Raw genomic sequence first — 26,300 nt, forward strand, 5'->3', positions numbered from 1 at the left:
ATATTCTCTCTTTGTCTTTGCTCTTGGCATTTTAATTATGATGTGTCTTGGTGTGGTCCTCTTTGGATTCCTTTTGTTTGGGGTTCTGTGCGCTTCCTGGACTTGTAAGTCTATTTCTTTCTCCAGGTGGGGGAAGTTTTCAGTCATTATTTCTTCAAATAGGTTTCCAGTATCTTGCTCTCTCTCTTCTTCTGGCACCCCCATAATTCGGATGTTGGTATGCTTGAAGTTGTCCCAGAGGCTTCTTACACTATCTTCATCTTTTTGGATTCTTTTTGCTTTTTTGGTTGAGTGTTTTTTGCTTCTTTGTATTTCAGTTCTTTGACTTGATTCTTGTGTTCCTCTAGTCTGTTGTTGGGTCTCTGTATAATATTTTTATTTCAGTCAGTGTATGTTTAATTTCTAGTTGGTCCTTTTTCATATCTTTGAGGGTCTCGTTATACTTATCGGCCTTTTCTAGGATATTCTTGAAAAGCCTTATAACCGTGGTTTTGAATTCTATATCCAGTCGTTTGTTTTCCTCCATTTCTTTCGTTTGTGATCTGTTTCTTTGACGCCGCATTTTCATTGCTTCCCTGAGTTGGTAGGGTAGATTTGTGTGCTAGGTTTCCTATATGGCCCAGTGGGTCGGCCTCCCCAGTTAACCTGAGGTGAACACTCTTGGTGCACCCCTTTGTGGACTGTGTGTGCAGCCTTGTTGTAGTTAAGTCTTGATTGTTGTTGGTATCACTGGGAGGAATTGACCTCCAGGCCAGTTGGCTGTAAGGATCAGGTGTGTCTATGCTGGGAGAAGTTCGGTGCTGGAGACAGCCTTATAGGATTAGACTTGCCAAATTGCAATAGCCTCTGTGCTCAGCTTGGATGGGGTGGAGTCTCAGGGTGGAGCAGACAGTCTTGGCTTCCAGTCAGCCTTGCCCTTGCGCGCATGCGCACCTGCAGACCTCTGCCTTCCCTGGCTCCCGAGTCTCCGCCCGAGAGTACAGATTCCCCCACAAGAGCGTGGGTCCCCAGCGGCTCGCCTGGAACTGGGGTTCAGTGCAGTCAGAACTGGGGTTCAGTGCAGTTAGGAGCTTCCGACTCCCTTCTGCATGGGAAAGCCTGTGGCAACCTCCGCAGCCTTTGTTCACACTGGCGTGCACACCTCCGGACCTCTGCCTTCCCCAGCTCCCGAGTCTCTGCCCGAAAGTCCAGATTCCCCCCGTAAGAGTGTGGGTCCCCAGGGGCTCATCTGGAACTGGGGTTCAGTGCAGTCAGAACTGGGGTTCAGTGCAGTTAGGAGCTTCTGACTCCCTTCTGCTAGGGAAAGCCTGTGGCAACCTCCGCAGCCTTTGTGCACACTGGCGCGCGCACCTCCAGACCCCTGCCTGCCGGGGCTCCCCCGGGTCTCCGAGTCTCCGGGTGCCTTTCTCTCTACCTGACAGTCCAGACTCCCCCTGTATGAGTCTGGGTCCACGGGGTTTCGCCCAGGACTGGGGTTCAGTGCAGTCAGAACTGGGGTTCAGTGCGGTCGGGGGCTTCCTTCCCCCTTCCACCAGAGAAAGTCAGCCAGGCTCTCAGCCACCCTTCCTGTCTGCGTGCACAAAGACCCTTTGCCATACCTCCAATTCTCTGTGAGCTTTTCTCTTTCCTTCTAGTTGTAGAATTTTCACTCAGCCAGCTTTCCTGTGGTTCTGGATGGTGTCCGTTCTGTCTTTTAGTTGTAGTTTTGAAATTGTTGTGCGGGGCAGCAGTTTAGGTGCTTACCTATGCCGCCATCTTGGTTTTTCCTCTGAGGTGGGTCTCTTGTAGACAGCAAATATATGGGTTATGTTTTCTTATCCATTCAGCTACCCTATGTTTTTTTATTGGAGCATTTAATCCATTTACATTTAAGGTTATTATTGAAAGGTACTTGTTTGTTGCCATTTTTATTCTTTATGCCTGTGTTCCTTCTTCCCTTCCTATTTCTTCTTTTTACAGCAGTCCCTTTGGCATTTCTTGCATTGCTGGTTTCGTGGTAATAAACTCCCTTAGCCCTTTTTTGTCTGTGAAGCTCCTGATTACACCTTCAATTTTGAATGATAGCCTTGCTGGGTATAGTATGCTTGGATTTAGTCTCTTGCTTTGCATCACTTTGTATATTTCATTCCATTCCCTTCTGGCCTGATGTGTTTCTGTTGAGAAATCAGTTGGTAGTCTGATGGGACATCCCTTGTAGGTAACTTTATGTCTCTCTCTGGCAGCCTTTATGATTCTTCTTTGTTGTTGGTGCTTGCCACTTTAATTATGATGTGTCTTGGTGTCAGTCTTTTTGGGTTCATCTTGTTTGGGACTCTGTGAGCTTCTTGGACTTGTGTGAGTTTTTTCTTCCCAATATCAGGAAGTTTTCTGTCATTATTTCTTACAGGTTTTCTATTCCTTGCTCAGTTTCCTCTTTTTTTTTGCCACCACTATTATGTGGATGTTGTTTTGTTTCATGTTGTCCTAAAGCTCCCTTAGGCTCTCCTCCTGCTTTTAAAAGTTTTTTCCCCCAGTTGCTGCTCTGCTTGGGTGTTTTTTCCTACCTTGTCTTCTAGCTCACTGATGCAGTCCTCAGCTTCTTCTAGTCTACTGTTGATGCTTTCTACTGAGTTCTTTATTGCAGCGATGTCGTTCTCCATTTCTTCTTGGTTCTTCTTTATTTCCTCGATTCTTACAGATGTTGTTGAATTTGTCTTCCATCCTTTTCAGCATCCTTATGACCACTGCTCTGAATTCTTTCTCTGACAAACTGCTTGCCTCCATTTCATTTACTTCCTTTTCTGGTGATTCCTCCTTTCTTTTGTGTGGGGGTTATTTCTTTGTATCTGCATTTTCACTCCTTTCAGGGTGTCTGACTATGTGGCTCACTCTCTACCACATTGACCAAAAGGCACAAAATACAACTCGACAAGACATGACACAGAGGGAACAAAACTCAAATGTATTAACGACACTGATAATCCCAAATAAAGGTGACTAACAGAGAAAAGAGAATTAGGGGAGAGAAAACAGCACAAAAATGATATTGAGAAAAGGAAAAAAAGTAAGAAAGAAAAGAAAATGAAGAAAAAAGAGGGGAAAGAAAGAGAAAAGAAAAAAGAGAAGAAGGAAAAAATATATATATGTATATGGGGAGAAAACTCCACAAAACCAACAACTAAACCAAAAAATGCGAAGAACAAACCCCCAGAAAAAAAGAAAAAAAAGGAGGGAAGCTGAATCTGAAGGGGCAGAGGTTATTTCCAGAATGTAAGATAAAGGGACTGAATGAATGGGGGAATGGCCACAATTCAGTATAGAAGAGGTAGGAAGAAAATGAGTTTATAAGAAAAAAAGTAAAAAAGAAAGTACTCAATTAAAAAAATAATTGAAAAAATAATAGTAATTAAAAATATATATGTTCAAAAAAATATATATAAAAATTTCTTTTAAAAAATTTTCCCCTTTCTTTAATCTATCTATATATATATTCATCTATTTTTGAAAAAGGAGAATAGAGTAGGCAGCAGATAGGCTTGAGTTTGGTGAGTGAAACTAATTAAGCTATTAGTAGAAGATAACAAGCGAGGAGAGGAAAAACAAAAGCATAAAATAAAAAACAAAAAACAAACTATCAAACATGCAACAACAAGAAAAAAATTGGCTACCGAAGAAAGAGAAAAGAGAAGGGTGCATGAAATTGGAGCAGGGGAGAGAAAATTAGATATGAGTTAGCCAATAGAGCAGGCGTCCTCAAACTACAGCCCGAGGACCACATGTGGCCCGCTGAGGACATTTATCCGACCCACCGGGTGCCGCTGCCTGTCCTGCTTAGCAGCCGACTCGTCCCGGGCCCGCAGTGCGCATAGGAATTTGTTCATAGTTTTTTTTTTAAACTTTTAAACTATAGTCTGGTCCTCCAACGGTCTGAGGGACAGTGAACTGGCCCCCTGTTTAAAAAGTTGTTGTTTTTTTTTAAAAATATATTTTATTGATTTTTTACAGAGAGGAAAGGAGAGGGATAGAGAGTTAGAAACATCGATGAGAGAGAAACATCGATCAGCTGCCTCCTGCACACCTCCTACTGGGGATGTGCCCGCAACCAAGTTACATGCCCTTGACCGGAATCGAACCCGGGACCTTTCAGTCCGCAGGCCGACGCTCTATCCATTGAGCCAAACCGGTTTTGGCTGTTTAAAAAGTTTGAGGACCCCTGCAATAGAGACTACTGTAATAGTAATGTGTCAATAAAGCAGATAAAGATCAATTTTTAGCAAGGAGTAAAATGAAAGAAGAGAAAACTAAAGCAGGAACAGAAGAAGAGAAACAGGATGAAAAAGGGTGAAGTTAGGAAGAAATGGTTGGCATAAAGAAAAAATGAGATATAGTAAAGTAATGATAAAAAATAAAATATAGAATGTAGAACACTAATCCAAAAAACAAAACAACAACAAAGATGATAATAATAATAGTAATAAAAAATAAAACAAAGAAAAAAAATTTTAGTTTCTTAAGTAGAAGTTAAAAAAAAAAGTGAAGTAGTGAAGTTCGTTCACTTCATCTGAGTATTTAATGTCCCATGGGGGCTGGTCTAAGACCCCTCTCCGCTGTTCTGTCTGCCAAGTCACAGCTTCCTGCTAGATAGTCAGCACCGTGTTGAAGCTCCCAGTGATCCACAGCTCCTCTGTGTCAGATGCCACAACCTCAGTGACAGCCAGGAGGGACCACTCTGCCTGCTTTCAGTTTTATTTACACAGGTGTCTATTACTGACACCACCTTTAGGTGGCCGTGTTTCTGCATTAGTTTCCGGGACCAAATACCCCCTCAACCCCAAGGGCTCCCTGGGGGTATTTCGAATCCTCCTTTTGCTGCTGAGCTCAAGGCTGGGTGTGGCTGCGCTGCTAGGAGGGGCCTGGTCTCCAGGAGAAAAATGTCTGTTCAGGGTTGGAGGGATCAGACTGTCCCAGTGTTGGCCTCTGTATCACCTCCTATTTTTTCCCCAGCTTCCACAAAACCACCTTCCCCTGCACTGCAGCCACGGCGAGTGTTTGTAATTGAAAGATACTGGGTGTAGCGAGTAAAAGTAAGGAGAATATAAAGACAGAACAATCGCACTGTTGTGTGTTTCTCTCCTCCCAGCACTGCATGGCTGGTGCAGAACTACAGGCTGTCTTCTTGGGCACAGACTCCCACGGCTGTGGGCTTAGGTCTAGAGTCCCCCACTGCCAGCAGCCCTGTGTACACCGTTCCACAGTTGAGTGCTACCCTTGTCCCTAAGTGATGAGGTGCTGGTTTAGCATAGTCCAGGCTGTGCGCGATTCTCCCTCCAGCCCAGGTCCCTGATCCCACCAGTTTCCCAGCTAGCTCTGACCTTCCTGTCCGCAGATTGCCTCTCCAACTGTGTTTACTTCTCCAATTCCAGGTGGATGTTATTCGATTCAGCTGTTTCTCCTATCTGCTCCGTGAGAGGTGCCAGACCCATCCATCTATTCGGCCACCATTTTGTCTCCCCCTGGACAAACCTTTTAGGAGCCTATGGCCAGGGAGGCTGGAGTCTCGGTGTTCGTGGGTTTGCAGCCGTGGCAGCTGGTCCCTGGCCAGTGTGGCTGTAGGGTCCCAGTGGTGTTCCAGGTCTCCCCAGGTATTGGTTAATTCTTATATGTGCCCTGACCCCTGGGATTGAACTCACAACCCTGGTGTATCAGGACAACACTCTAAGCTACTGAGCTACACAGCCAGGGTGAGCACACTTTCCCTTTCTTTTTTTTTTCTTCTCTTTTTTTTGTTTTGTTAATCCTCACCCAAGGGTATTTTTCTTAGAGAGTGGAAAACAGAAACATCGGTATGAGAGAAACACATCAATTGGCTGCCTCCTGCATGAGTCCCGACCAGGGCCGGAGCCAGGGAGGAGCCCACAACTGAAGTACCTGCCCTTGACTGGAATTGAACCCTGGACCCTTGGGTCTGCAGGCCGATGCTTTATCCACTGAGCCAAACCACCTAGGTCCACACTTTCCCCTTCCACGAAGACTGAAGACACCAAAGATGTCTTGGCAGGGTAGAGTGGAACCAACCAGAGCAATGACCACTGAGGAGCAGAGCTGTCTAGCCACAGAGGGGCCAGGCCCAGGGCTGTTCTATAGCTGTGCAGCTCTCACAGCTGGGCTGTATCACAACTGAGCTGTTCCACAGCTGTGCTGTATCACAATTGAGGTGTATTTCACTGAATAACATTTCCTTCTTCACCACACCCCAAATTGGGGATTCTTGTTGGCACTGAATTGTTGTCAATCTCCATCAGTTGACCCAATTTATATAATAGAGGCCAGAGAGTATTGACTATGTTATTTCAGAAAAGCATCCTTCTACTTCCTTTGTAGAAGTCCCTACCTTTCCCCTCAACCAGAATCATTCTTTCAACTGGAAAATAGTCATCACTGAATCAGTCACACAATTCAGCAGTCATATATGTATTTCAGAAAGGAAGGGAGAGGGAGAGATAAAAACATCAATGATGAGAATCACTGATTGGCTGCCTCCTGCATGTCCCCTACTGGGAATCGAGCCCACAACTTGGACTTGTGTCCTGACTGGGAATCAAACCATGAACTCCTGGTTTATAGGTTGATTCTCAACCACTGAGCAATAGCAGTCAGGCGATTTGGCAGTCTTTTTACTTACCATTGACAAGAATTATAGATTGTTAAAAATAAAGAGAACTTTAAAATATCTCTTTCAAAAAATTTGAGTGCCTACTACATACCAGATATTTCCCATGAATTACCTTGTTTAATCTTCACAACCCTATGCAATACTATCTATTCCCCCCATTTTATAGATAAGGAAACAGGGCCTTAGTTACTGAGCATTAGGTTACTGCTGAGCAGTCTATGGCCAGTGAACGATGGTGTGGGGCACAAAACCTTGACCTCTATATTGTATTGATTTTCAATTAATTCATAAAATGGATACTATTTATTAAGTACTTACTAGGTGCCATGCACCTTCTTTGGTTTAACTCTTATTTACAAATTTAAAAAATGAAGCTGAAAGACTTTAGTTGCTTGTCTCAACGTGACTGAGATAGTTAGAAGCAGAGTGTCAAAGGAATTTGAAATAATACTTCATGTTTTCACCTCTGGAATTGGAACTCTGGTCCAGCTCAAAATAATTTAATTCAGGTCTTCTAAAACTCAGGCAAAACATATGTGCTCTTACACCAATCTGCCTAATTAATCTCTGTGTATATTTTCCCCTTGTGTAAGGTACAGTCCCCTGGCCTTCACTTGAGTAATTCCAGTGATGAGAAATTCATAACTTCTTATGACTTATTTCACATGAATTATCAGTGGATTCACTGAAAGCTTAACATAGCTCCCGCCCTCTGGAGGTGTACATTCCCTGAGAACAGGAACCTACCTGTTGCTGCACATGGCCTGTGTACTGTTCAATGAACTCGGTGAAGCGAATATAGTCTGTGCCCAGCCGGCAGAGTCGATTCAGGACACTTGTTTCACTGGGATGGAGAAACGGGAAGTCCTGTGACACCTGTGGGACAGGTAGCAGGCTGAAAACACTGATGCTTGTGATTCATTGCATGCCAGTCTTTGAGGTGCTTCAAATGCTCCATATTATTTAGTGTTTCCTTTCTCAAGATGCCCATTTAAGATTGGTTAAGTTCTGGATAACAAAAGTATTTCCAAACCACTACAAAGGTGCTGTTTCCCATCCCAACCTAATAAATTCTTTACTTGAATAAGTGGTAACACATGGTAAAGAATTCAAACATGAATTCAAAAAAGAATACAAAATGGTGTACATTAAAAATAAGTCAACCTCCCCTCAGAGGTAGTTACTATACCTGTTTCTTATGCAATATTTCAGGCATGGTCTTTAAAGATAGGAGTTTTTTACTTGGTTGCAACAAAGTTGTCTTTAGCAAAGTGTTTAGCAAACTCCAGGGGTTTCTCAAACATATTCTTAGGATTTAGAAATTCTCTATGAAATTTTAAATCATGTTTTCATTTCAATAAAAATGTAAATAAATGTAGCATAGTATAACCTATAAAAGCAACTTATAACTGGGCATATACATTTAGTATACATATTTTTATTTTTAATTTAAATGGTAGTCCAGTATGCTATATAAGGTTACACAGCAGTTCAAGAAGAAATAAGTAGTGGGAAAATGTATTCATTCAATTCACATTTTCAAATAAATTGTGGCAAAATATACATAAGAGTGACAATTTTAGCCGTTTTTAAGTGTACAGTTCTTGGCATTAAGTGCATTCACATTGCTGTGCAACCATCACCACCATCCATCCATCTCCAGAACATTTTCATTTTCCCAAACTGATACTCTGTACCCATGTACAAAGACTCCTCATGCTCCCACCCCACAGCTCCAGGCAACCACCCTTCTACTTCCTGTCTCTATGAATTTGACTACTCTAAGTACCTCTAATAAGTGAAATCATACCATATTTGTGCTTTGTTTAGTTGCAGAAATAAAATTATTACATGTAAATAACATGTACTAAGCACACAGTGAGTACAAAGAGGTAATATGCAGGCTGGAGCTATGTTTAGTTATCATAACTCAGGGGGTATTACTGGCCTCTAATGAGCAGAGACCATTTATGCTGCTAAACATGTCACAATGCAAAGGACAGCCCCCACAACCAAGAATTATACAGTCCAAAATGTCAATAATACCAATGTTAACTTCAATTATCAATTTGTTAGTTTTGTTTACTTTGTAAAAAATATTTGATTAAAAGAACAATATGCTTGAGTTTGTATTTAGCTTAATATGTATATATGTTCAATAGTACAATAAGATGATTTTCATCTATAGTGGGCATTTCTGACTATTTTTCCCTTTATTCAAATGTGAAAATTATTGTTCTGTAGAAAGTATACAATATTTGCTGGTTTTGGTGGCCTTTTCTTGCACAAGTATCTGAATACCTACTCTGAGACAGAAACTGTGCTAGACACTCCTGGTACATCTCTGAAGACCACGGTGGTCTTTGCCCTCATGGGCAATCTATGAGAGAGAAAGACTGGAAAGTCCTATAAGGGAAATAATCAAGTTCCTGGAATAGAGAAGAAGGGCATATGGGAAGATACTTAAAGAGATGATCAGAAAAAGGTTTTCTGAGGAGGTGACTTTAAAACTGAGACCTTAAAGAGGAAAATATATGATTGAGACTTTTTTTTATAAGAAAGGAAGGCAGCTATCTTTCCTATACTGTTATCTTTTTACTTAAGATCATAAAGCACCCACAAATACTCCTGTACATGTTCCTCCTATATGCCTGGTGTTGTGCTAGTTTTACAAGGGAAAATGAATAATAACAAGAGGAACTGCTTTGATTTATAGGTTTTATAGACAAGAATGTTTACTTTTCTGCTCCTCCCCAGCCTATACTGCCAGTTCTTATAGGAATAGGCATGACTGTCATCAAACAAAACTATATACAAATCTTGCTAACACCAGGACTAGCCACCATGAAATTCTGAGCTTCAGTTTGCTCATTTGTCAACTGGAGCTAACAATACCTAGTTACTAACTTATTGAGAGGATGAGATTAACATTACTGGAAGCAGAAGTAGACAAGAGTAGTTGAGATACTGGAGCCAGACAGATCTGGGTTCAAGACCAAGCTTGCTAATTACTAGCTGCGTGACACAGGAAGTTAATCTGAGATATGAAGATGGGTGGTTAAAATTAAATTAGATAATGCATATTAAATTAGATAATAGCCTTTCCTCCTCATACATTCCTGGTTACACGAAGGCCTCCTTCCAAATTCTCCTAGTGCTGAATTTCCTGAGAAAGGGGTTTTGACAGAAACACATTCATTTTTTCATTCAACAAAACTGGCTGAACCCTTGTTGTATGTTAAACGCTATGTAAAAAAACAGAAAACCAAAAAAACACAAAACGTTATGTAGTTGGTCTAGCTTTCAAAATTTAAAAGAGTGTAAGCGTGAAATGGGAGAAAATGCCTCCCTCACTTTTACATCCAGTTCCCCAGAAACTCTCGCTCAAATCTCAACTTTAGGCCGATTGGAGTCTCTCTCCCCCTTCCCCAAGGCGGGGCCGGTAAGGACCGGCCCTCGGTCCCCCAGCCTAGGCCCAGCTCTCTAACCCCGCGTCCGTCCCACGTTGGCCCTTCAGGCTCCCGCCCAGGGACACGCCCCCGCCCCAAGGCCCCGCCCTCGGTCCCTAAACTCCTCCCCTTGCACTGGTTCAGGTCCACCCACCCATTCGGCGCGCCGGTTCCCGCGCTCTGAGCAGGACGATACCTGCAGGCCGCTGCGCTTGTTCCACGTGAAGATGGAACCTGGGTACCCGCTCAGCGCCAAGAGCAGTTCGTGGATCATGCCCACGGAGGAACTCGAGCCTCTTTATACGTCGCTCCTTCCTCCAGCGCTCTTCCAGGCAACCACGGAATCCAAGGCTCCGTTCTCTACACGCGCGCAGGCCCCCGGGATCGACGGTTCCTCCTGAACCCACTCGCCCAGACAATTGCTGCGGGGGGAGCGGCCGGGAGGCGGAGAGAGGACGGTGCGCCGCGTCCCGGAAGTACGGCGCGGGCGGGGCCCGCTCACCCGCCCGCTCCAGCCCAGGCTCCGCGGGAGTTGGAGTCGCGGCGGCTGGCTTCGCGCATGCGCCCTCTGTGGCCGAGTCACCCGCACGGACTTCCGGTTCGGGAGCTGGACTAGAAGGCTGGCGAGCCGGGCCTGGGGCTGACCTCGGGGGCTGGGGCTGGCCCGCGGGCAGAGGGGCGAGTGGACTGAGGGACAGCCCGAGAGAGAGACACTCCCAGGAGTGGGCTGGAGGGTGCTCTCGGGCACCATAGCCCAGGAGAAGGTCTTTTTTTGGGGGGAGGGGGGGTGGCTGCACCGCGGCTCTGATAGTGACCTGGCCGGAGGGAGCGAAGACAAAGAGGCCGGAACCCCGCACCCGCCGCTCCCTGAGCTGAGCTCCGCGCCCGCGAACCCCGCAGCACTCGGATCTCCTGGCCAGCACCCGCGCTCGTCCTCAGGAGACCCATGACTACTGCCCCCTCGGACTCCCTTTTTCCCACCAACTCAGTGCAGCTCTCCCCAAGCCCACCGGCCCTTGCTTCAGGAGCCAAAACCAACCTCTCCAGCCGGGAGGTTTCCCGTCAGTAGTTCCCGAATATTTGCTGAGCGGTCACTTCTGCTGTGAGGAAAAGCAAAGACCCAGTATTTGATCCAGTACTTGATTTTTGTCTGGGGTGGGAATTGGTAGTTGTGGAGTCCAGGGGCAGGGCGGACGTAGAGAGCCTGAGGGCGATCAGCTGCGACCCGCTGGACAGAGGCTTTGTGTTGCCTTGAGCAGGATGGTGACTTGCCTTTAGCTCCTGAGCTCCAGGTCTCCCGTATGGTTCGAACTCACAATGCAACCTTGGCAGAGGAGCTAAGTGGGATCAGAATTGGGGGGTGGGGGAAGAAGAGCAGACTATTTTTTTCTCTCTGCTGTTTTGTCAGGCTGCCCTGGGAAGTCGCCCGGAAATGCAGCTTTTGAAAGTTTTCTCTCCATGCTCAGTTTGGGCTTGCTATCCTGAAGTTGGTGCTACCTCAGATGGCCACATGGAGCATATTTATGGGAAGTCAGGCCAGCTCTGGCAAGACTTTAGACATATGAATATATTCCTTCTGATAGTGCCATCTCTCTCTACCCTAGGAAAAAAACGCTTCTTACAGAGAGAGACTCATCTGCAGGTGATTCTCCAAGGACATGGGAAGATAGGTGTAAGCCCTGGAACCCAGACCCTTAAGTGGAGGGAAGCTGCTTTCTGCTGCGAATGATGGCAAAACCCACTCTGAGAGGGAATGGCACTCACTCAGAGACCTTACGACAACGCTTCAGGAAATTTCATTACCACGAGGTAGCTGGGCCCCGGGAGGCTTTCAGCCAACTCTGGGAACTTTGTTGTCGGTGGCTAAGGCCGGAGGTGCGCACCAAGGAGCAGATTGTAGAGTTGTTGGTGCTAGAGCAGTTCCTGACCATCTTACCTGGGGAGATCCAGAAGTGGGCACAGGAGCAATGTCCAGAAAGTGGAGAGGAGGCTGTGGCTCTGGTGGAAGATTTAGAAAGAGAGCCTGGAAGACCTGGACGTTCGGTGAGAAGGGAGGGGAATTCACAAGTATGTGACTGGGCAGGGGCAAGGATAAGGGGCCAAATTAAGGTACAGACATTTAAAGAGGGACACAATCTCCCTGGCTAATGCTTATACTTCTGGTCCCAGAACAGGTAACTTTTTCAAATACAGCTTATCTTGGAGATGCTACCTGGGTGTATCTTTGCTACCCTGTCATCATGAGTTATTCATAGATTGTTTTATTTAATTGGGAAGAAAGGGGAGTTATGGTTTATCCTGTAGTGGGTTTACTATTTTGATCTTTTCCTTCTGGAGTTCCAGCTGCTCTAAGCTAACAGTAATGGAATCAGAATGACTCCTTTGGCTATTACCACCACCAACCTCAACCCTAGCCATGTCCCCAAAGGATGGTGGCCTTTTTTGCAGGGTATTAAATAATCTCTTCTGGGAATGCCCCTCATAATAACCTTGCAGTGACCATTAATGGGGGTTGTTTCTAGGTCACAGTCTCTGTGAAGGGGCAGGAAGTACGCTTGGAGAAGATGACACCCCTGAAATCATCACGGGAGTTATTAAGTGTTCGGCAGGAGTCAGTGGAACCTCAGTCCAGGGGTGTACCCAAGAAAAAGAGGGCAAGAAGCCCAGTCCTGGGACCACAGGAGCAGATGAACACAAAGGAGAAGCTCAGACCTTTTCAAAGGAGCGGTGAGGAGTAGATTCATATGGGAAGATAGGATGCCATTCTAAGTTGGGAAGTGGGGTTTGGGAATAGTGAGTGGGAAAGGGATTTCAGGAATGAGTGGTAATGATAGAGTATGTGATGTTGGTTACCTCCTGAGGGCAGATAGTTTAGCTCTCTGCTGCAGAAAGTATTCTTATATTTCCTCTTTTGATAAGTCTGCCAGAGCATGGTTCCCTAGTTTTTGTCAGAACTTTGAACGAATTTATTTCCTCTTGGTAATGATGATACTAGGTCAGTATTTCCTAGATAAAATGTATTTTCTATACTTGAAGGTAAATCTTCCTTTTAATCATTTTCCTTTTCCAAAATAAACTGAATTTGTTTCCTTAAGCTTTTCCTCAGAAGCTCCATTATTCTGACATACTAAGTTTTTGTTACTTTCCCTTGTAAACTTTAAGTTATACAAATATGTGAATTATGGAGAACTAAGTTATGTGTATTATTCTAATAAGGGTCCGATAGGTTGAGGCAGAGTAAGAATTTTACTTCAGAATTTCACTATTTTCTTTCTGTATAGCTCAACTAATTACTAAATGTTATTGTTCACTTGGTAATTCCTAGGACTCTCATAGCCTTTCCCATTGTCTTTGCGTGTAGTACTTACTCTTGTACATGATTTTGTAGAGCTTGTTTTTCTTCTTTGTACTCTGTAAAATTCCATATTGTATGATATTTTTCCTTGATCATTTCTTTAACTTGTTGAGGTTGTTCTGAATTCTGACTTTATCATTCAAGATGCTAGACTTCTCAGCTAGCCTTTTCTGGTCTCTAGTCATCCAGATGCAATCCCTCAACCCACTCCCCTCGGCCCCCCACATAGGCTTGTAGAATTAATCAGTTTGTGAACAACTACCATGTGCTCAACACCTTGCAAGGCATTCTGCAATAAGGAGAGGTGCCTATCCTTAAAGAGCTTATAATATGATTGAGAACATAATACTAAACGTAAACATGTGCTGACTGAACTGTACTGAAACAATGCTAAATAACAACTTGTTACTCAATTGTGTGAGCACAATAGGAGTTTGACAGAGTGGAAGATGAAGGAGGGCTGTAGGGAAGGTTTCATGGGGGCATTGGCAAATACAGCTTGAAGAATGGGTTAAATTTGGATAGGAGGGGAAGAGCTCGATATGGACAGTACATAGTAGGCACTCAGGTTACGACCCAGCAGTATATAGCATGTGAGCTAAGGAAGCAAGAGCCTGGAGCTAGGTAGGACAGTGACTGCTGCAGGTAGCTGGGAGTGAGAAGGTGAGGAGCCTAGACTTGGATGGTGGCAATAGGAATAGAGTATATACTAAGGGGAAAACCTGTAGAACTTGGTGACTGAGTATGAAGGAAACATATGAGTTGAAGACAATTTCCCCTCTGTTTCCCTCCCACTTGAAATCTGAGTTTAATTTTCTAGCCCCAAGTGGAGAAATATAGGAGACAGGAGGTAACTGTTCCCAGCAGTGCCAGGACCTGCCTACAAGTGGTCAGGAGGGCTTGGGAGCAATTTGGAACAGAATTATCTGCTCTGAACATACAACAGAAGCTTTTCTCTCATCACCCTGTTCTGGAAAATAAATAGTTCTCATTTTTCAAGGTTTCATGTATTTCCCCCATTTTCTTTAAGACATTGCACTTTCTGAAAATATTTCCTTAGACACTTTTAAAAACTATGTATGTATTTTTATTTTTAGAGAGAGAGGAAGGGAGAGGGACAGAGAGAGAGAAACATCATCAATTGATTGCCTCCTGCATGCTCCCTTCTGGGGATTGAGCCAACAACCTGGCATGTGCCCTGACCAGGGAATTGAACCTCGATCTCTTGGTTCCTGGGTTGATGCTCAACCACAGAGCCATACTGGCTGGGCAGACACTTTCTTTATAAACCTCTTGGATAAAAAAGGCAGGTCTGAACTCAGTTATTTTTTTTCCTGATCAGTCCAAATTATGACATCCTTTGTTTGCTTTCCTGCAAGCAGGGTTTCCATTTCCTAAATCTGATGTGGTCTCCAGGTTGGAGCAAGGAGAGCCTTGGATCCCAGACCTGGGCTCCAAGGAAAAGGAACTCCCAAGAGGCAGTCTCACAGGAGACAGACAAATGCATGCTGATCTGTTACCATCCAGGAGAGAGAAAAGCAGCTGGGTGGGTCAGGATCACTGGGGCTTTGAGGATGAGAAGGTGGCAGGTGTGCACTGGGGCTATGAAGAGACCAGAACTCTCCTCGCAATTCTCAGTCAGACTGAATTTTATGCGGCTCTCCGAAACTGTCATCGAAACAGCCAAGTATATGGGGCTGTGGCTGAGCGGCTCCGGGAGTATGGCTTCCTCCGGACCCTGGAACAGTGTCGGACCAAGTTCAAAGGTCTCCAGAAGAGCTATAGGAAAGTCAAGAGTGGCAACCCACCTGAGACCTGCCCCTTTTTTGAAGAGATGGAAGCCCTGATGAGTGCTCAGGTCATTGCCCTGCCCAGTAATGGCCTGGAAGAAGCAGCCTCTCACTCTGGCCTGGCAAGCAGTGATGCTGAGACTGAGGAGCCAGAGCCAGGGAGTTGGCAGCATGAGGAGGGAGCAGAAGAGGCCACAGCGGAAGAGTCTGACAGTGATGAAATGGGTGAGAAAGCCACCCCCCAGGACTCCAACAATTCGACTGCACCTGTCCTTTACCGAAGCCCAAGTGGTAAGAAGCTTTTCTTCTTGGGGTTTTGGGATTAGACTTGAGGAGTTATGAGCCTGGATGTGGAATCATGAAGCTTAAGGTCATCTGCCAACTTTGCCACTTAGAGAACAGAGAGGCACTTCTCAATGCCATGTATATTTCATTCTGTGGGAAAGTCAGATAATAGAGAGTAGGGAATAATTTTAGGTATTTTAAAGAAATACACTCAGCAAATTCAAGAGAGTCCTGAAAAGGAATATCATTGCTTCCATTTTTAAAAATTAAAAATTTTTCCTGATCCTGTATAATAAAAGCCTAATATGCTAAGTGTCTGTCATCCATTCAATCAAAGCATAATATGCTAATGATATGCTAAGGCCACTCAACTGCTTGCTTTGATGTGCACTGACCACCAGGGGGCAGGCAGTCGACAGGTCGACCAGTTGCTATGACATGCACTGACCACCAGGGGGCAGACGGCGACTGGTAGGTTAGCTTGCTGTTGGGGTCTGGCAGATTGGGACTGAGCGAGACAGGCTGGACATGTCCTGGAGCCCTCCTACAGTCCCTCCCCAGCTGGCCAACCTCCCGTGTCCCTCCTCAGCCCCGATCGTGCAGTGGTGGGGTCCCTCAGCCTGGCCTGCGCCCTCTTGCAATTGCCCTCTCGCAATCCAGGACCCCTCGGGGGATGTCGGAGGCCAGGCTGAGGGACCCCACTGGTGCACGAATTTGTGCACCAGGCCTCTAGTTATAAAATAATTGAAGTTTGAAAAAAACTTGGCACTATTTTATCTTTAAGAACTAATATTAAGAACTTTATATGAACTGGTGCTTTATCTTTTACTCCCCCAAATCTCAAAGTTATTATGTTCCTTCAAATAGCATAGTGAAGGATTGCCCAAAGTTAGGGAAACATTTTCTGAGTCTCCTCTATGAGATTCGCAACACACACTGGCATTTTAAGAGGAATGAAAAGTCCTGCAGCAAGAAATCTTGTTTAACACTCTATGTTGAAATGTCATTTACCTGTGGAATGGTTTTGTAAGTATCCTTTATTATTGTTAATGTAATTTTTACAACCATGTTGTTATGGAAAGGGCACCAAAGTACCAGTGAGGAGGCTTTGTTTCTAACCCTGACCACTAATCAGCTGAATGCCCTTAGTCAGTTACCTAACCATTTCAAAGTTTGTTTCCCAAACTGTAAAATGGGTATGGCAACAGGACTACATCTCTCGAATTTAGTTCCACTGTGAACAGTGATCTTTTGCTTCCATTTCTTAAATTATGTTTAATGTTACTTTAGTTCTGTTCTAATCTTCCTATCTTCTACTTTTTCCTCCCCTCCCCCCAATTCATTTTCCTCTTTTGTCACTGGAATAAATGTAAGTAAACCACAAATGTGGCACATGTGCCAGCTGCTATAATTTTCATTATCTTTTCATCCTTTCCACGGCTTTTTCTGTCTTCTGATTCTTCCCCCAGCACTGTTTTAAAAATTTTTTATTGTTAAGGATATTACAGATGTCCCCATGTTCCCCCTCCCCTTCTTTTCAGTGAGTGGATGGTAATAGAAGTAATGTAATCGCCAGCTGGTTCTCAAGTGGGAAGAAAACTCTTTGAATCTCCCTTCCCTCTACCTTGGTTACCTTCAGGGAGCAGGGTCTGTAATCATCCTGATGAAGCACTGCCCAGGTGGGGCCTGCAGCACTAGCACGTGTTCAGGCCAGGAGATGCTGTCTGCTCTGCTCCCTTCCTCTTTCTGCCAGTCCTCTCCTACCAACAAGGTGCATGACTATCAGGTCCTTATCTTGTACCAATTCAGGTCTTTGCTGGGCTTGTTTCTTTTTTTCTTTTGAGATTGTGGCAAGTGAAGAAGGGTCCTAATAAGAGTTTAGGCAGTAGTGTGATTTTAAAAGAGACTGTTTCTTGGGGTTTTGAGTCATTCTGTGGGAAACTTTCAAAGAATGTTTGAAAGATGCAGATGATATGATTAGGAATTGAGGCTGTAAAACCCTGGTGCTGAAATTTCTCTTCTGGTGGCAGGTGTACACTGGGGCTATGAAGAGACGAAGACTTACCTTGCAATTCTTAGTGAGACTCAGTTTTATGAAGCTTTCCGGAACTGTCACCGCAACAGCCAGTTGTATGGAGCAGTGGCTGAGCGGTTATGGGAATATGGGTTCCTTAGGACACCAGAGCAATGTCGGACCAAGTTTAAAAGCCTACAGACCAGCTATCGGAAAGTCAAGAATGGCCAAGCACCAGAGACCTGTCCCTTCTTTGAAGAGATGGATGCTTTGGTGAGTGCTCGGGTTGCTGCCCCACTCAGTGATGGCCAGGAAGAAGACATAGCCTCTTGCCCCATCCAGGAGACCAGTGAGGCTGAAACTGAGAAGCAAGCTGAGGAGGCAGAAGAGGCCTCAGAAGAAGATTCTGAGGATGATGAAGAGGATACTGAGCTACCCCCAGGGGCTGTCATCACGCGTGCTCCAGTCTTATTCCAGAGCCCCAGTGGTAAGATCCTTTTACTTCTTAAGGTATAAATAGCAAAGGGGAGGCAGTGGGACTTAGGGAAAAAACAACATGAGATTGAAGCCTCTTAACACCCAGCTCCCATGGATTCTTCTTGTGACCACCCATTTCTTCCCCATTTGCTCTGTCTATTGAAGCAGTTTAGTGAGGGGAAATAAATTACTCACTTGACTTGACTCAATCCAAGATGATTGCAAACTTTGTAAATTTGCTGTCATCTATATGTTAGCTGCTAGGTTTTTAGGCAGTTTACCTAGCAGGGAATCGGAAAGTTAACATTTCCCAGTAGCATTCATGTGCCCATAATAGGATGAAGTTGATTTTAAAAGTTCATTCTCATTTGTTTGTTGTTCTAGTTTCAGCTTATATACCAGCTGTATGTCTGCTTTATACACATATTTGAAAATCTGGTAACCTCTTTCTTTAGTCACACTTATGAAAAAGTCTGAGATTTCTGAAAGAATTGATCTTTGAATCCTAGCTGCTGTATTATGAAGAAAATACTTCATTATGGCTTCCCTCTGGGAAGAATAATTTTGATTTTGGAGTCATACATGTACAGGGGTAGCCAAAAGTAGGTTAAATTACCAACCATCATACCTAAAAGATAAATTATAAATAAGGATATGAAATAATAATATGACTAATACAAATAAATAATACAATAATAAATAATAATACAAGAATAAACTGTTTTGCATACTAACAACTATAAACCTATGTTTGCTCATCCCTGTATATGTATGTGAATCTGGACTCTGTTGGTTATAAGTTGAGTAACTTAGAACCTAATCCTGTAAGTTTACTTATCTATGAAGACCTACCTCAGAAAGTTGCTATTAAATGAGGTACCATGGTGAAGCACCTAGCCAATGCTTGCGCACATGGTAAGTATTCAATAAAGAGCAGTTTTCTTTTCCAAAAGTTCTTTAGATCAAGATTCTTTAAGGTTGTTCCATGGAGCATGAGTTCCGTGGGGGTATTACTATATTCCACTAAAAAATGGCTTCTAGGTTTAGGAAATGCTAAATACCCCTCATGGAGGATCACAAAACATTTACATATTTAAGGTTCTGAGATTTCATTTAATCTGATGAACCTCTATTTCACGGGGCATGTCTTAAGACCTGGATTCTAGATAGAAATTCTGTTGACAGGTAGAACACAAGCTGTCAGCAGTATTTCTTTTTCAGCATTCTTTTGCTCTCAGATTTAGTCCAGGAAATTTGGGATCCGGAGTTTATCTGAAATATCTGAAAATTCTGCAAGTTCAGACTAAAAATTTGCAAGTATCTGCAAGTTTGTTCACAAAGCCTAGGCCTGGGGAGCCTGGCATTTGGTTCTTAGCTTTGGCATTAGAGGAAGTGCTTTTGGAGCATTTAGTGATTAGCTTTCCATAGGCAGAGAGAATGTTTTTAGTGAGACACTTCCTAGCACAGTTCTTCTCTCAGAAGGCTTATTCTTTGGAAGACAACAAGTCATTTTCTACCCTATTTTTATTCTCAACATATATTGGAATTTGAGCAGAAGGGGACACATATAACTCTTTTGGATATACAAGTTTTGCAGAGTTTTCCTGGACATTCCCTCCTAATCCCTTTAGTTACTGGCAAAGAACATAAACTAGAGTACCATAATAGCCCGAGAAGAGGAAAAAATACAGCATTAGAAAGTGTCTTTCCTGTATAAACGTGATAGTTTTAAAAATCTGGCAGGTTTTTCTTGTTATACTGAGATTTTCTGAAGATCCTGGGTATCCAGCAAGAATTAAAAGAATATACTAAAGAGCCCTACGTAGATGAGAAATGTGTGATGGGTTATGAAGTAGAAAAGTAAAACACTGGAATTTTAATAGATGTTAATTGTTTAGGTTCTAGAACCCCCTTAGATAAAAAGATTAATTTTTATCTTTAATCATCTAGTGTGACACTTTACCTTGGCAAAGAATCATTGAGGAAATGGATAACTTTAAAAATTATATTCTCATGCTAGGTTTTGAGGCTGGATTTGAGAATGAAGAGAATCTAAAACGGGATATTTCTGAGGAAGTACAACTACATAGGACATTACTTGCAAGGTCTGAAAGGAAAATTTGCCGGCATCTTAATCACGGTAAAGGCAGTGAGACTGAATGTAGATCAGGAAGACACTGGGAAAGGACCCCAGGAGAAAGAAGAGGAAAACCCACACTCCCAGAGAGGAGTTTGAATAAAGTTTTAAGTCATCAGAAACCTTACTTGGGAGAGAGACCCAATAAATATCTTAGATATGGCAAAAGCTTTGGTCCAAACTCCCACCTCATGCATCAGATAACCCATCAAGTGGAAAATCCATATAAATGTGCTGACTGTGGAAAAAGCTTCAGTCGGAGTGCACGCCTCATTAGACACCGGAGAATCCACACTGGAGAGAAACCTTATAAGTGTCTTGACTGTGGGAAATGTTTCCGTGACAGTTCAAATTTCATCACCCACAGGAGAATCCACACAGGAGAGAAACCATATCAATGCAGTGAGTGTGGAAAACGTTTCAATCAGAGCTCAAGCCTTATAATTCACCAGAGAACCCACACAGGAGAAAAGCCCTATCAATGTGAAGAGTGTGGAAAAAGCTTCAATAACAGTTCTCATTTTAGTGCACATCGGAGGATACACACAGGAGAGAGACCCCATGTGTGTCCTGACTGTGGAAAGAGTTTCAGTAAGAGTTCTGATTTGCGTGCACATCATAGAACCCACACAGGAGAGAAACCCTATGGGTGTCATGATTGTGGCAAGTGCTTCAGTAAAAGCTCTGCTCTGAATAAGCACAGAGAAATCCATACACGAGAAAAACTTCTGAAACAATCAATGCCTAAGTAAGCTACTGAGTATCTATTAAAAAATGTAAAAGAATCTCAATAAATGTTTTGAAATTGTTTGAAAAGTCTTTCAATGGTGGTGAGATCCATCTCCTATCGGTGCTCAACTAGCTTAGGAAATACTCTAGGATTTACCCCACAGTGTGTTCCAGTTTCTCCTGGATCAAATTCTCAATGCAGTCATCTTAAGAATGAAAGGAAGATTTCAATCCCGCTCCTGTTTCCTTATCAGAGGCACAGTAGTAGATCCTCTAACATGTACCCTTCTTTACTCATCCTGTTATTCAGCAGCATTTCAGAGAGAAGTTGTGAAACTTCTCATTAAGTAGGTCTAGCTCTTTATACAGTAATGGGAATACAAAAAGGAATGACTCTTCCTGCTCACTTAAGCCTGTGCCCAGAATGAAATACAGATGGTCCCCAATTTACAATAGTTCAACTTTGTGATGGTGCGAATATGATACACGTTCAGTAGAAACTCATCTAGGCTAAACTTTGATGTTTGGTATGTTAAGGACATTTTTAACTTACAAATATTCCACTCATGATGGGCTTATCTGGACATAGCCCCATCGTAAGTAGGGGAGCCTTTATATTTGTCATGCACACTCTTCATTTGCCTTAAAGGAGAGTTAATGACCATCTTGGTTCTCATCTGGGTGTTCTATATGGGGAAACAATGTAAACCTTGTATAAATATTGTGGTATAAACCCTGGATGTCTTAGTTTCTTTCAAGTCCTACAAGATCTGAAATAGAAAAATACTCCATTTACATCATCTAGTTTAATTTTTTTCTGTCCATTTCATCTGAATTTCATCTGTTCCTTGGTCCAGAAGCCCAAAGAGCAAGACAACTGGATGTGATGATTGGGAAAGCAGTTAAAGCTGCCAACAGGGAATTCTCTCTTCTACACACTCCAAACATGTAGTCTACTGTTAGGTTCCCTGTGGGTGCTCAATACTAACCTACAAGGAGCAGAAGCCACTTCCAACATGGCCATGGATTGGGAAAACGAACGAAACCAACAACTGTTAACCTTAATGGCAAGGAGGACAGATGATCTTTGGTCGGTTGAGTCCAGTACACACACACATGCATATATTCAACTGTACAAATCTATTGAAAAACAGCTCTTTAAACACAAGTGTAATTCTGATCTTTATAATCGAATAGTATTACATTAATTGCCCATATTTTCATAGTAGTACGATGAGTCCTGTACAACACAAATTAAACAGTCCCTGTCCTTACAATCTAAAATGACACTGACATGGAAAAAAAAGTACACATATATAGTTGCAAAGGTTTAAAGCTAGGTAGTAACACTGCATAAATGTTAAGACCAAATATATTTGGGTTTGCTGTCAAAATATGAGGTATTTGCCTTTTGTTCAGAGAGTCTTCATAAAACAGGAGGTGTTCAAAGGAGGGGAGATTATTGGGTAAATTAGGATGGGATGAACATTCTAAACTGAGTGCTAAGTGGATGAGAAATGGGAACATTGGGGAGTAAGATGTTTTGTGCAGATGGAGCAGAGGGCAAATGAAAGACTAAGGAAGTTTGCAGCAGCACAAAATTTCAGGATCAGGGCTGTGCAGGAGACGGGGAAAGAATTGCCTCAGCTGAAACATGGAGTGCCAGAGGCAGATCAGGAGGTGATGCTCCCATCATCTGTGTTAAATCAGGTGCTGTGCTGTAGTTATTGATAAGGAAACAGCTGGTACTGGAGAAGAATGAGCAATTGCAGCGACTAGCTCCTTTGGGAGACAAAGGTCAGAAATTATAGTATCTTGAGAAGATACTTTGATGGTTAAGTCAGGAAAGAGGAATATGAACAGATGGCCAAGGCCTAGGATAGGTAGCTGTTTCACATTCACATTTAATTCGAGTTCTGTGGCTGGAATGAGATTGGGGAGAGGAATATTCTGTAATTCATAGCTTACTGTGTTAGATGAGAGATGAATTAGGATTCTGATGTTGAGGGGTCCTAGTACAAAGAATCTAACATTTATTAGGAATTAAAAGGAGATGGTATCTTAATTATATTACCTAAGCAGACAGGAACATATAAGAAGCACCAGTCTGAAGCAATGCTTCAGGATCTGATTTGGTTTAAGAAGTAGGTTATGTTTTTTTAAATGAGAGGTTACTATATTTAGTATATCCATGTGTAGTCTTGTGGGAAAGCACTGGTTGGGGTATTGACAGATATGAATTCTGGTTCCAAATGTCTTATGTGTAAGACATCCTGCTTCCAATTCCTTTTCTGTTAAGTGGGATAATGTTTATACCTTAATTTGCCTCTCAGGGATACCATGTTAATAAAGATTATATCTATAAAGTACCCAGTGTTTCTTCAGGTATGTTTAAAAATATATATGTGCAAAAAAAAACCCCACACCATATATATATATACATATACACACACATATGTATGTGTATATATATCTATATATATAAAAGCCTAAGCGACTATCTGACTGTTCAACTGTCCGACTGGTAGCTATGATATGCACTGACCACCAGGGGGCAGATGCTCAATGCAGGAGCTGCTGAGTTGCAGTGACATGGCAGCTGTGGTTCTCAGGTGACGCACCCGGAACCAGAGAGGAGGGAGCCCGATTCCAGGGTGCGTCACCTGAGAACTGGCCTCTCTCAATCCGGGACCCCTTGGGGGATGTTGGAAAGCCAGTTTCAGCCCAATCTCCATAGGCCAGGCCGAGGGACCCCACTGGTGCACCAGGCCTCTATTTATAAAATATTTTACTTAAGCACCCCAGAATCAGGATATATTATTAAGAAATCTGGGCATGGCACAAATAGTGTTAAAACAAATTCAATTAATAGGTTGCTTTTGTGAAGTGAATAAAATCTTCTGGTAGAAAGGATGCTGTCCAAAATGTCTGCAACTTTGGCTATCCACTAGATCAGTGGTCAGCAAACTCATTAGTCAACAGAGCCAAATATCAACAGTACAACGACTGAAATTTCTTTTGAGAGCCAAAATTTTTAAATTTAAACTTCTAATGCCACTTCTTCAAAATAGACTCACCCAGGCCGTGGTATTTTGTGGAAGAGCCACACTCAAGGGGCCAAAGAGCCGCATGTGGCTCGCGAGCCACGGTTTGCCGACCACTGCACTAGATAATCTATATATATAAAAGGCTAATATGCAAAGTGTCCCCTTGGGAATTCGACCAGGAGACAGGGAGTTCAATTGCTCACTATGATGTGCACTGACCACCAGGGGGCGGCACAGAATGAAGGAAGGCCCTGGCTGGCAGCTGGAAGGCCCTGATCGGCCCTGATCGCCGGCCAGGCCTAGGGACCCTACCCATGCACAAATTTTGTGCACCAGGCTTCTAGTATATATATATATATACATATACACATACACACACACACACACACACATCCTATATAATAAAAGGGTAATATGCAAATTGACTGAACGGTAGAACGACTGGAATGCCTGTGGACCCTCTCCCCTGCCAGCCCTGCCCCCGAGCAGGCACCTGGACCCCGATCAGTCACCTGCAGACCCTCATCCTGGCCAGCCTGCTTCTGATGGCCCTCATCGGGCAGGCCAGCTGGACCCCACCAGTGCACATATTCATGCAAATTATGAGTAAGTTGTTGGTAGGCAGAGATAAATCTTTGCCTGCCTTTTAAAAAATATATAGATTTTTATTGATTTCAGAAAGGAAGGGAGGAGAAAGAAACATCACTGATGAGAATCACTGACTGTCTGCCTCCTGCATGCCCCCTAGTGGGAATGGAGCCAACAACCTGGCCATGTGCCTTTACTGGGAATCAAACTGACCTCCTGGTCCATAGGTTGACACTCACCCATGAACCACAACAGCTGGGCTGCCTTTTTTTTTTTTTGGCTCCCTGTATGGGGTTACTAGAAGAATGCCTGTCTAAATCTTTGTGTTCTAGGCTGAGAATATGGTAAAAGAGAAATTAGAACCAAAATCCTTCCTTGGTATCTGAGTCCATATCCATTAGGATCCATCATAACAGCATGGAGAGTAAGTCTTACTTTAAAAGGACCAGGACCAGGACCAGCCCTCCAGATGAAGAGAATGTGCAAAAGGAATAGGGCAAAGGCAAACTCTTACTGGGGGGAAATCAGTTCACCTCAAACTAGTGCACAAACCATTATCTAAAGATGGAAGAAGTAAGAAATAATAGTTTTCAAACATTCTAAGAAAGAGAAACCAAGCCCTGTTGGGGGAGCAAGATAATTTATGTACCCCTTTTAATACCCACAAGACTTTTGTGGGGATAGATTGGGTGGCAAATGCAGCAAAGGAAGCAAGAATGTATTAGCCGGAGTTGGGCAATCATATTTATTCCCATCAGTTGTTTCCCTAGTGCTGTTATTTCTTTTTTTGTTCCCCCACCCCGCCGCCGTTATCGTTTGTCCTTTTATTGCTTGTGCTCTATGGCCAATGTCATATAACTTAATAGCATATGTATTTTCTGTGTTGCTGCCATTTCTCTTTTACTATAATCTTTGAGTGTAGATGCTGAGTCTTGTCAACTCCACTGAGAACTATTTTTATGCTGACCATGTAGGGAAGGGAAGATAAGATATGAATGTAAGGATGGATAAATTCTCTCTCCATTATTTAATTCAAAATCTAAAATGAAAACTTTACTCCTATATACTCAAATATCCAGTGAGATACAGGTCTCAAAGTTTTGACATATAAAATGTTATTGAATATTCTCTGACATCATGGTGCTTAAAATAACAGATATTATATGGAGATATTTTAGTTAGTTTAAATTCCTCCAACACCCATCATGGGCTATTTCAGAAACAAAACTTTGGAACAACTGGAAATCAGATTAAAGGCTGAAAATAGGGAGTGGGGGTGGAGTGAGGAGGGGGAGGTGTGTGTGTGTGACAAAAAATAATAAAGGCTGGAAATAGAAGCTTAAAGTACCCTACAGCTCAAGAAGTATCTGGCTGGCATAGCTCCATTATGGTCAAAATAAGAGAAGAGAAAGGTAGAAATATTTTTTAAAAACCAATTAACTTGATTCCAGAGGAATTAATCATGAGGACAAAGCCAGATCTCAGCAGCTAGCTTTACCTGTCACTAGAGTCACCTACAGAGTAAACCTGACTACTGGATATTCACAAAAGCCCATGGTATGCAGTGTAGTCTGGAGTCAACAGTTTTGGGGAATACTTAAGTGAAGAGAGTCTGATTACAATAAGCATAATAAAATACAGAGCTATTGTCAGAAGCTAGAAAGCGTAAAGGTCTTGGTGATAATCTGTTTTCCCTTCTCACTTTATTTAGACTAGTAATTCCCAAACTTCTCCTGATGAGAAACTACTTTGAATTTCCTGAAGTTGTTTTTTTTTT

At 43.1% G+C, this 26,300-nt stretch overlaps 2 protein-coding genes across 7 annotated transcripts in view; one reads left to right on the forward strand and one right to left on the reverse strand.

Annotated features, from left to right (window-relative positions):
* Nucleotides 1-10,584, reverse strand: part of TUBGCP4 (tubulin gamma complex component 4) — a 51,627-nt gene extending 41,043 nt beyond the window's left edge. Inside the window, exons 1-2 of the mRNA XM_080674622.1 lie at nucleotides 10,298-10,584; nucleotides 7,400-7,528 (exon numbers count right to left, since the gene is read on the reverse strand). Of these exons, the coding sequence (XP_080530748.1) occupies nucleotides 7,400-7,528; nucleotides 10,298-10,375 (207 nt within the window). The 5' untranslated portion in view covers nucleotides 10,376-10,584. The remainder of the gene's footprint in view (nucleotides 1-7,399; nucleotides 7,529-10,297) is intronic.
* Nucleotides 10,229-23,251, forward strand: ZSCAN29 (zinc finger and SCAN domain containing 29). 6 transcript variants are annotated; one of them, XM_080674563.1, is made up of 6 exons: nucleotides 10,229-11,224; nucleotides 11,706-12,144; nucleotides 12,624-12,828; nucleotides 14,873-15,537; nucleotides 17,562-18,032; nucleotides 20,043-23,251. In XM_080674563.1, exons 2-6 carry the CDS (start codon nucleotides 12,069-12,071, stop codon nucleotides 20,909-20,911), a joined length of 2,286 nt encoding a protein of 761 aa, XP_080530689.1. In that variant the 5' UTR covers nucleotides 10,229-11,224; nucleotides 11,706-12,068; the 3' UTR covers nucleotides 20,912-23,251. The 6 variants fall into 6 exon arrangements, with proteins under 6 accessions (XP_080530689.1, XP_080530686.1, XP_080530687.1 ...); XM_080674560.1 differs by having other exon boundaries at nucleotides 10,262-11,224; nucleotides 14,839-15,537; XM_080674561.1 differs by having other exon boundaries at nucleotides 10,617-11,236; nucleotides 14,839-15,537.
* Nucleotides 23,252-26,300: the final 3,049 nt, after the last annotated feature.

Source organism: Plecotus auritus (genome assembly GCF_963455305.1).
Source record: "Plecotus auritus genome assembly, chromosome: 1".
NCBI lineage: Eukaryota > Metazoa > Chordata > Mammalia > Chiroptera > Vespertilionidae > Plecotus > Plecotus auritus.